Genomic DNA, 10,045 nt, shown 5'->3' with positions numbered 1-10,045 from the left:
TTAAGCATAATAAAAGAAAGAAGAGGTATAGTAAAAGAAAAACAGGGGGCTGGAGGGAGGGTAACCAGGACTGCAACAGCGAATACACTCGAACATCTACATTTATGGTAAGTGTACACCAACTGTACTATGTTCATCGTGTTTCACTGTTGCACTCATTACATTTGGGTAAGGCTAAGGTTGGGAGGATGGATTTATACAGCATTAGGACCAGCTATAAGGCCCTGCAAAACAGCAGTGGCAAAGCCAGCTCTGGATTTAGAGAAGATTGGTAAGCGATAATGCTTGGTTAAAGTATGAACTGAACTCCAGGTAGCAGCTTCTAGAATATCCCTGGTAGGAATGCCTCTGAGAAAGGCTGAAGTAGATGCAGCCCTGGTGGAATGAGATCTGATCTCCTGAGGGATAGGTTTTCCATGGTGTTTATAACAGAAATGAATACAATGGCTCATCAATTTAGAAATTGTTTGCTTTGAAGTAGCCTTCCCCTCTGCCCCTGCAGCAAATGCTACCAGCAGTTGTTCAGATATTCTTCGAGATTTAGTCCTGTCCAAGTAGAATCTAAGTTGTATGTGTACACGCAATGAATGCAGAATCCGCTCTCCCTTGTTCTGTGGATTGGGAAAGAAAGTTGGCAAATGAATGGACTGATTAAGAGCCACACTGGATACCATGTTGGGCATGAATGAATGATGGATCGGTCCTGAGTGACACCCTGTCCGCATGAAAGATGATGAAAGGCTCCACTGCCATAAGGGCCTGTAATTCAGATATCCTTCTAGCTGAAGTGATTGCTAAAAGGAAGGCCATTTTCCAGGAAATAAATTTTAAGTCTGCAGTTCCAGCTGGCACGAAAGGAGGAAGAGTGAGTTTTCTCCAATACAAAGTTAAGGTCCCAGACAGGGGTTGGAGCTCTCCTGAGTGGTCTCATGTTTTTGTCCATCTGAGATACTGCTTTAGAAGAGGATGAGAGAGTCTGTGTTGTAATGAGCTGAAATGGCTGAGGCATGGATTTTTATGGAAGAAAAAGACAGGCCCTTATAAAGCATCTAAGTATTGCAAAATATGAGGTAAATTGGGCACTCCATTTGTCAGCATAAGATTTTCTAGTACTATGTCTTCTCGCCTCCAAAAAGACATCCATCACAGGTTTGCTAAGGGATGCTGAGGGTGAATTTAAGTGATAAGCCAAGCTGCAAGACTCAATGTTTGGAGCGGAGGGTGCAGAATTTGGTTCTCCTGCTGAGACAGTAAGGAAGGTGTCTGAGGCAGGTGCCACGGAGAAATGTGTGACACTGCGCAGGAGTGGGTACCAGTGTTGGCAAGGCCAGTCTGGAGCAATCAAAATAATTTTTGGCTTGTCCTGTTTGACTTTTAGTAGAACATTGGAGAGCAAAGGCAGAGGGGAAAAGGCATAGACTGATAGGTTTTTCCAGCTGAAGGACAGAGCATCCACTTTCTAGGCTTTTTGGCAATGAGTTCTTGTGCAAAATTTGTCCAACTGGTAGTTCTGGGGTGAGGGAAAACTATCTATATGTCTGGGCATCCCCATTTGCATGTCAACATGTTGAAAATCCGTGGTTCCAGTTTCCATTCATGAGGGTCCATGAGATTTCTCCTTGTAGTTGTACTTGGTAGCTCAAGGCCATGCTCCATAATGCCATGGCTAGTCTGCAGACGGGGTAGGAATGTGTACCCACCCCAGCTCATTTATGTACCACATAAGAATGGTGTTGTCCGTCTTTATCAGTAATTGTCCGGGATGAAGGTAGTCCTTGAAGGCTGTCAGTGCATTCTGTACAGCTAGCATTTCTTTTTGATTGATATGAAGGTGCATTTGATTTGGGCTCCATTTGCCCTGAATGCACGCACTTCCCTGCCAGATGAGCCCCCCATGCATAGTCTGATGAGTCTGTAGTTAGGGTTTGGGTGGCAGGGGGTGGTGTGAATGGCAGTCCCTTGTTTTGGTGGCAGGCCTCTGCCCGCCAAAGGAACTCTAGGCGCAGGCAAGGTAAGACAGGAATCATTGTTTCCAGGCTGTGACAATGTTGACGCCATAAACTTATTTTAAGTACCACTGAAGATTCCTCATATGCAGTCTTGGATATGGAATTAGAAGAATGTATGAGGCCATGAACCCCAAGGCTTGCAGTATTTGCCTTGCAGATAGCAGGGTTTTTTGTGGCTGCCTGTTTGAAGTAAGTCACCAAATGAATTTGCTTTTCTGGCGTAAGGAAAGCCATCTGGGCAGTTGTATTCAAGCTTGCACCCAGGAATGTAATTTTTCGAGAGGGTACCATTTCAGATTTCTTTTTGTTTATGGTGTACCTTAGAAGTCTTTTTACAAATGCCAGACGTTTTAGAAGAGTGGCCTGGTTTTCTGCCTGAATTAGACAATCGTCCAGGTATGGATATATTTTAATATTTCTTTGCCTGCAAGATTCCCTGATTGGGATATGCAGGTAAGACTCTTAAGTCGAGAGTTGTCAACTAGGCATCCTTGCCTAGCATAGGTAGTAACTGGTGAAGAGTCAGCATCTTGAATTTTGGAATGTCCAGAAAGGTGTTTACAGTAGACATGTCCAGAATTGGACGCCAAGATTTGTCTTTTCTGGGTACCAGGAAAAGTCTGGAATAGAAACCTTGTCCCTTTTCCTCTTCTGGTACTAGTTCACAGGTTCATAGGTTTGTACTAGGCTATCAGCCCTAGGGCCTATACAAGCCTACCCATAACAATTCCCTGGCTATTTCTTCCCACACTATTTACTTCCCTGGACCCCTGTCTAGCAGGGTGACTGACATGATCCCAAGGGTGAATTTCCTTTCTCCCATCCACTCGTCAAGGTTCCTTTTGAAGAGGGCCAAAGAGGCACTCTGCTCTACATGTATGGGCAGTCTATTCCAGAGTCTGGGGAGTCTCTGGGTCAGGAACCTATCCCTTCAGCATGTTTTGTTTATTATGATGACAAGGTTTAGATCCCTGGAGTGTGTGGCTCTGAGGGCTTGGGATTTCTTTAAGTGTAGCATGTCCAACAGCTCTGGGTTTGACATGGCCTTGCATGTTAGGCAGAGATAGCCTCTGAGTAGACGACATGCGACAGAGTATAGCTGGAGTTTTTTAAGGCGGTTAGCGCAGGGCATCTGCTTTAGGCCTGTGATTCTTTTAGTGAGGTATTTCTGTGGCCTTTCCAGTTGTTGCAGATGTCTTGAGAGGTACATACCAAATGGGGCATTGTACTCTATAATGGGTCTAATGAGGGATGAGTACAGTGGGACAATGACCTCCTTTTTTCTCTATGAAAAGCCCTTAGTGATGAGGTGTGCTACATAGAAGGATTTCCTGACTGTTGTGACGATGTCGAATAGCCCCCATGTTTAGGAGAGAAAGTACTTGCTTCTGAGCCTCTGCCCACTGATTTGGGGGCAGATCTGGCCACCCGGTTGGAGTTGGTAACGTATGGAAATGAAATCTGTATCCCTGAGACACTATTTAAAACCCATTTGTCCTGGGTTATAAGTTGCCAGTTTTCCCCCAAAGGGGTGGTTAAGAGGCAAGTGCTTGGTAATTTCAAAGGGAAGTCACTGAGACTGCTTACCATAGGGTGGTGCCTTGTTGTTTCCAGATTTGGAAGTGGAAGCACCCCATTGCTTAGCTCTGAAAGTCCCTTGGGACTGAAGCTTGGTGTTTTTGGAATGTCTGGGTTTGGCCGCAGTGGCTCTGGAAAAGACCAGTTCTTAGTACGCCAATGCCTACTAAATCTAGGAGGCCTACTAAATCTAGGAGGTTGCACTTGCAAGAAATCTTTCACAGTTTGCATAGATTTAGCTTTATCTTCCATCTTTTTTTAGAACTTCTTCAGACTTATTGCCAAATAAGCGGTCCTGCTAAGGAGCATCCAAAAGTTTTGCTTTAACATGATCAGGCAGAGATTGCTCCTTAAGCCAAGCATGCCTAAGCACAGACCCAGTAACAGCAGCCCTACAAGAAGCCTCTAAGGAATCAAAACCACACTGCAAAGTATATTTGCCAACTTGTTCAGCTGAATGTAATAAATCCTGCAAATCAAACTTGAAAAATCCAACAATTCGAAAACCAAAAAGGAACACCAGCACGAACCAACTTCCAAAGACCACACTCGGACCAAATAAACTTAGCGCTTTCATTCACTTTATTAACGTGAACTTCATCAGAAAAAACATACATGGACCCACCCCTTCCTTTTATAATAAATTAAATTAATTAACAGGAAACGATGCAACGAAAAAATCATTTGTGTTCTGAATTAAAACAAAAAACATATAAAATTATGTACGTATATATGTAATGATTAAATAATAGATCCTACTTGATATTCATTCAATTCAACATACATACTTCATCTGTACATTAAAAAACATTTTAAATTAATAACTTCATTTAAGCCAGGTAATATGTCCGCTCCAAATAGGAGCTCCCAAAACTCCTCTTTGCATTCCAATCTGTTGTTTAAATCCCCGGCTAATAAAACTTTATCAACACTATCTAAAACAAAAAAACTCAAACTTTTTGAATGTAGTACAAGAAAGTGCATGTCTAGATAGTGAATTAGTCTCATCTTTTTTCTTTATAGCTAGGGTGTGCTCGTATATCCTACGTTTTAGACTTCACTTAGTTTTCCCTATATAGTAATTTTTACATGTGGTGCAAGTAGCTAAATAAACCACACACTCATTGTTGCAACTATAGTACTTTTTTGCCCAAAAAGTGTGTCTCAAATGTTCCACAATGGCAAAGGATGAGTTGCTGATGAATCTACATTGTTTACAGTTCATGCAACCAAAAGTTCCTTTCTTATTAGAGCATGCTCTAGTATTATTAATATCCACATCTTTCTGCAAATCTTTATTCTCTACACAGTCAGAAATCAACATCATTTTCTGTTTAAGCAGTCCCATGATATGTTGTTGATATTTTAGCATATGGAATTGACAGTTTAAAGCTCTGATTGCTAAGGTTGCAGAAGTGTAAACCTTTTTACCCCATCTATCCAGCGCCCTGGAGTCTCTAATCAGAAGGGATAGGATTTTTAGCAGTAGAAACCTTAATGCCCTTGGGCCCGTGATAAATGGTTTCAGGGTCCGCAACAGGATTTTTGAAAAGGAATTTGTGGGACTCAGGAACCCTGTAGAGTACCTGTCTGGTTTGCTAGGGGCTGGAGGCAAGGAATCAGGGGCCATACTGGATTCCGAAAACATATCAACAATATCTAGTACAGGAGGTATAGCCAAAGGCCTATGCTGAGGAAGAAGGAAATCCCTAAGCCTCTTTTTGGATTCAGAGAAATCCTGACTTTCCCGGTGGAAATGCTTCCTTAAGGTATGTAAAGTTTCCCCAAAAGAGAAATTCTCCGGTGGAGAAGCAGAGGGAATGGAATCCTCTGCATCAGAGTCCTCATAAGTAGGTATGGACAAATCCAGATCATTAGAAGAGTCAGAAGAAACAGAGTCCTGTTCAGAAGATTCATAGTCAAATTCAATCCTAGGCCTCCTGAAGGAGGGGGGTTGACTACCCCTGATTAGAGTAATTAAATCTTCAGCCATTTTGATAATTTGTTTTTTAGGCATAGGGGCCTGAACATGTGGCCTGGGCGTCGTTTTTTTAGACATAGAACGAGATTTAGGCCTTAGTACTGAAGTTGGAGTCGGTTTAATATGCAAGTCTGTAGGCCTGAATACACCCTCAGAAGCCGGTGCCTGCTCAGCGGCTCTGGACCCATCCAAGGTAGCGACATCCACAGGTTCCGTATGTGAAGTATCTCGTGGCATATCGGACTCTGAATGGGTCTCAGCAGAGGCCTGCAAACCAGAAGTAGCAGGTACCGGCGAACTGGCGACTGGCTTAGGAGAAGCGTTGTAGGCAGTTTTGGACCTCAACGGCCTGTCTCTGTCTTTTTCTTTGTGTTTTTTTCAGTATTCCGGTAGTCGGATAGCTAATAGACATAATTTCTGGATAATTACACAGAGAACCAAAATATTTTGAAGCAAAAATGTACCGACGACGGATAGTGTGCTGATTAAATAAAGCACAAAAACGACAGCAAGGTACATCGTGGTCAGGGCCTAAGCAAGGAATACAGTACAAATGAAAATCCTTATGAGGTATTTGCTTCCCACAAGTAATACAATTATTAACTTTTACTGACATCGGTAAGGAGCAAGAAAACGTTTCCCCAACGGGGTACTTACCTTTAAGTTGAAGACTTCGGTTCTGAAACTCGAAAACGAAAATTTCAGGAGTCAACCGACCGGCACTTGCGAACTGCTTCTGCTTCGAGCACCGCGCGGCAAGAAAGACTGATGTAATGGCATCGGCTGCATGTTTTATACCCCTGACGACCTTACGTCATGGAAGAAGGGACAGAAACCGACACATGACCCAAGACTTTGTTAATCAGGCTGACTGAGGGCAACCTGCCAGCAGATTACCCAGATGTAATGACCAACAGTGAAACGCAATGATCATCACAAACCCTGCAAACACAAATAAATTAGCATGTGTTCCCTACTTGAATCTAATGCTTCCAGTACTGAAACTGGCTCCAGGGAAGGAAAAGTCAATGGGAGGAGGTTTTTTTTTGTTGCCTCCATTGAAACAGAAACAGAAAAGAGCAACATCATACTGGAGCCGAGTCTTCATGAATGTTGACCTCATCTTGTCTCAGTCTGACTGGGACTCTGAAGTGAACCTGAGGAGCAAATGGATAGCGATGTTAGTCTCGAAGATAAAAACCTAGAGAACTCCTGCTGGAAGAGAAGCGCCCTGTTCTTTTTCTCAGAGCAAAACCTATCGGTACTGTGGAACTCTGGCAAGGAGGACAGTTAGGATGCGAAGGTGAACCATGGATGGACCAGGCCGGGGTGGTGGAGAAACCCACAACCTCAGTACTCTGACTGTGGAAAAACAGTCTAAAATCGTCAGTTCCCTAAGTTTATTTCAACCACCTAGTCTCCCTTTTTTTTTTCCCCAACTCCTGAAGGCTAATTCTTGTCTAGTCCCTTGTCTGCCTCTTTTTCCTTTTAAGTATCAAATTTAAGCACCACGTTTAACACAAACTCTTTCAAAACATTAAAATTCTAGAACTGAAGTTCTTACATATTAAACAACTGGCATCATAATGCCCAACCCCAAGGCAAATGACCACTGTTTTCAGGAGTTTTGCCGTTGATCAGCTGTAAAGTTTCCAGCTGGTATTTAAGGTAACTGAAAATTATTCATAGGGGCCAGTATACAAAATGCATATCTTCACTAGAAGCACATGTATACTTCAGAAAACTTTATGCAAGTTTAGAGAGGTGGTGGCTTAAATGTGTGGATACTAAAAGGCATAAATGCAAAGAACCACACCCTACTGATTTAAGACCAAGTAATCTACTAATTTGGGGTGAACACACAAAAGGACCACAAAACTTTTCAGTTACAATCTGTACATATTTCGCTACTCTTGCATACAACCTTAAATACAGTTCAAAATACATGGTATTTTAATTAAAAAAAATGTGAAAGATACAAATTGTTACTTGTTAAATGCCTTTGGTTTCAAGGGAAGAACAAGTAGAAACCAGTCTGAAATAAATTAACTAATTACAAATCTTACCTTCTAGGAGATGGGGATCGGGAAATTTTTCGCTTTGGAGACCGTGATTTTTTAGGAGATCGTGAAGCACTTCTGCTCCTTCTCCGTCTACGTTCCCTATGGTCACAAACAAAACTAAATTAAGAAAACAGCAAAAAAAAAAAAAAAAAAAAAAAAAAAAACCAAGACATCCTCTTTAAACAGAAAGATATGTAACCTGCAGAGAAACATCTACAGAGGGAAATATCAGCAGTGCATTAGCTTTTTATTTTACTGAATACAATCATCAGGTAAACAGCAAGTGTATTTACCACACTTGCTGAAAATCAAGGTCTGCTGCACTGAGGTAACACAATCCATCAAGGGCATGTCATGATGTTAGACATTAGGCCGGGGGGGGGGGGGGGGGAGTATTAAGCCCCTGCACTCTTCTTGTGTGAACCCACAATGCACTGAGAACACACTATCACACAAACATAGAAAGTACAATATAAAATGGCTGACTTGCCTGACTTACTGCTAAATAGTGAGGCTGCCCACAAGAAGGGAGACAGTGTAAATGTAATAAGTATCTATGATACAAGGCCTTCTATACAAAAGATAAACAGCAGAAATGTACTTATCACATCTGCACAGATGTTTTACTTCAGTTTGCTGGCCCTCTGTGGTGCGCAACCAAAGGGAAATATCCATTAAACTTTAGGCTGGATATGAAGACTACAAGACAAGACTTCAAAAGAATAAGTCTCTAAAGTAGTGAAGTTGAAGTGATAAAGGAGCCCAATTCTCAACACTGTACTTAAAAACAAAAATGGCCGAACATGTGTATTAATCACGAATGCCTGCAACAGAGTTGCTATTGATGCAAGTATTGGCATCCTAGTGAAGTGGCTTATACAACACTTACAAACAGGCTCCTAGGAGTCTTGAGGCAAAAAAAAAAAAAATACAGAAAACTACACCCACAGTTTTGCTCAGTGTCTATACCCCCCAAAGTACAAAGAGAGATTGTGTCAAGGCTTGCAGTACACAACTTAAATTTCATGGTGGTATAGGATTCTTTGTAAGAATGTCAAAAATGCTTTGCATATTTTAGAGGAAGCCAGGGAAGAATTCTGAAATCCGAGATGGAAATTTGAAATGGCTGCAAGCTGGAGTTTAACAATCGATAAACTAGCACCCTCATTAAACTCGCTAAAACTTCAAGAGCAGAATGTATGGGGCTGAGAATGGTTCCACCAGATTCTGCTCTGCCCAATAAACAAATCTTCTCCATTTACTTTTGCACATTTTTTTTCCAAGAGGTTTTATGGGAATATAACAGGATGCAAGTGACAGATGGAGAACATAGGCTGCCTAGTAATGGAATTGGAGAAACCATGCAATCAGTTTGAGGTTTGAGATGTCTGGGTGAATCATGCCTGTTGGGTGAGACAGAAGGTCTGGAGATGGATCCAGAATCCAAGGTGGGTGCTGAAGAGAAGGCCAAAGGAAGGGGAACCAAATCTGTCAGGGCCGGTAAGGTGCAATGAGGATGACTCTGCTCTTCCACCTGGCTGCTTTCTGCAAGAATTTGGGAATTAAAGGAGTCAGGGGATAAGCGTACAGAAGACTGAGGAAGCAATCAATCATGGAGAGGAGCACCCTTTGGTGACTAGGGCAAAGAAGCTGCTGCACTTGTTTTGGGGAGATGCAAAGAAATTGCAGCAAGGCTGGCCCCACTGATGGAACATGTCCGTGAGGTAATAAAGTGAACCTGCTCGGTTTGTCAGCTATCACTTTGGACTTCCTTGGAATGTGCACTGCAATTAGAAAGAGGTTGGAGTAAATCATCCACTGACACACCTGCAGGGATTCTCGACACAGGAGTTAACTCATTCACTCCGGAGCAGCTGAGAAAAAAATGCCTGCTTAATTCCACCACAGGAACAACAGTGCAGCCTGAGCTCATTTTCAGAAAATCCATTTCTAATACCATACAGAAAACAAATGTTCATAACTCTAAGAGCTAGATTAAAAATGTAAATGCGAAAGTTGTTCAGCAGACACTGCCCTTTCCAACAGTGTAAATGTTGATAGTGTGTATCAAAGTCATTATTAAATATCTGGCAAGGAATGCTGATATTGTGTATATTTTTTACCTTTTTGGAAAAGCAAAGCACAATATCTTGGGCAGTGTACTATGTAGACCCATACAATTTGTATTTAATTTGTTTGTATGAGTGGCGGCTTTAAAATTATACCTTAACCATTACTGTGTGATACTCCTTTACGGAGATATTCACAGAAATATGATTAATATAATATTTCTCATAACTGATAAAGCATAATATCTCATCACCTGAAACAGAGGCTACATATCAGTGTAGAAGTTGTGCGGCTCAATGTCGGCTTCAAAATGATGCATCATTTGAGTCATTGCCATGCTCCCT

The 10,045-nt window shown here is 41.9% G+C and overlaps 1 protein-coding gene across 5 annotated transcripts in view; it reads right to left on the bottom strand.

Moving 5' to 3' along the window:
- Positions 1–10,045, bottom strand: part of SRSF11 (serine and arginine rich splicing factor 11) — a 1,393,100-nt gene that overhangs the window by 145,791 nt on the left and 1,237,264 nt on the right. For all 5 annotated transcript variants that reach the window (XM_044085832.1, XM_044085833.1, XM_044085835.1 and 2 more), the window contains one exon: positions 7,635–7,730. In XM_044085832.1, coding sequence (XP_043941767.1) covers positions 7,635–7,730 — 96 coding nt within the window. The remainder of the gene's footprint in view (positions 1–7,634; positions 7,731–10,045) is intronic.

Source organism: Protopterus annectens, chromosome 10.part0 (assembly GCF_019279795.1).
Source record: "Protopterus annectens isolate FY-2018-M chromosome 10.part0, PAN1.0, whole genome shotgun sequence".
Lineage (NCBI taxonomy): Eukaryota > Metazoa > Chordata > Ceratodontiformes > Protopteridae > Protopterus > Protopterus annectens.
This window is presented reverse-complemented; position numbering and strand designations above follow the sequence as displayed.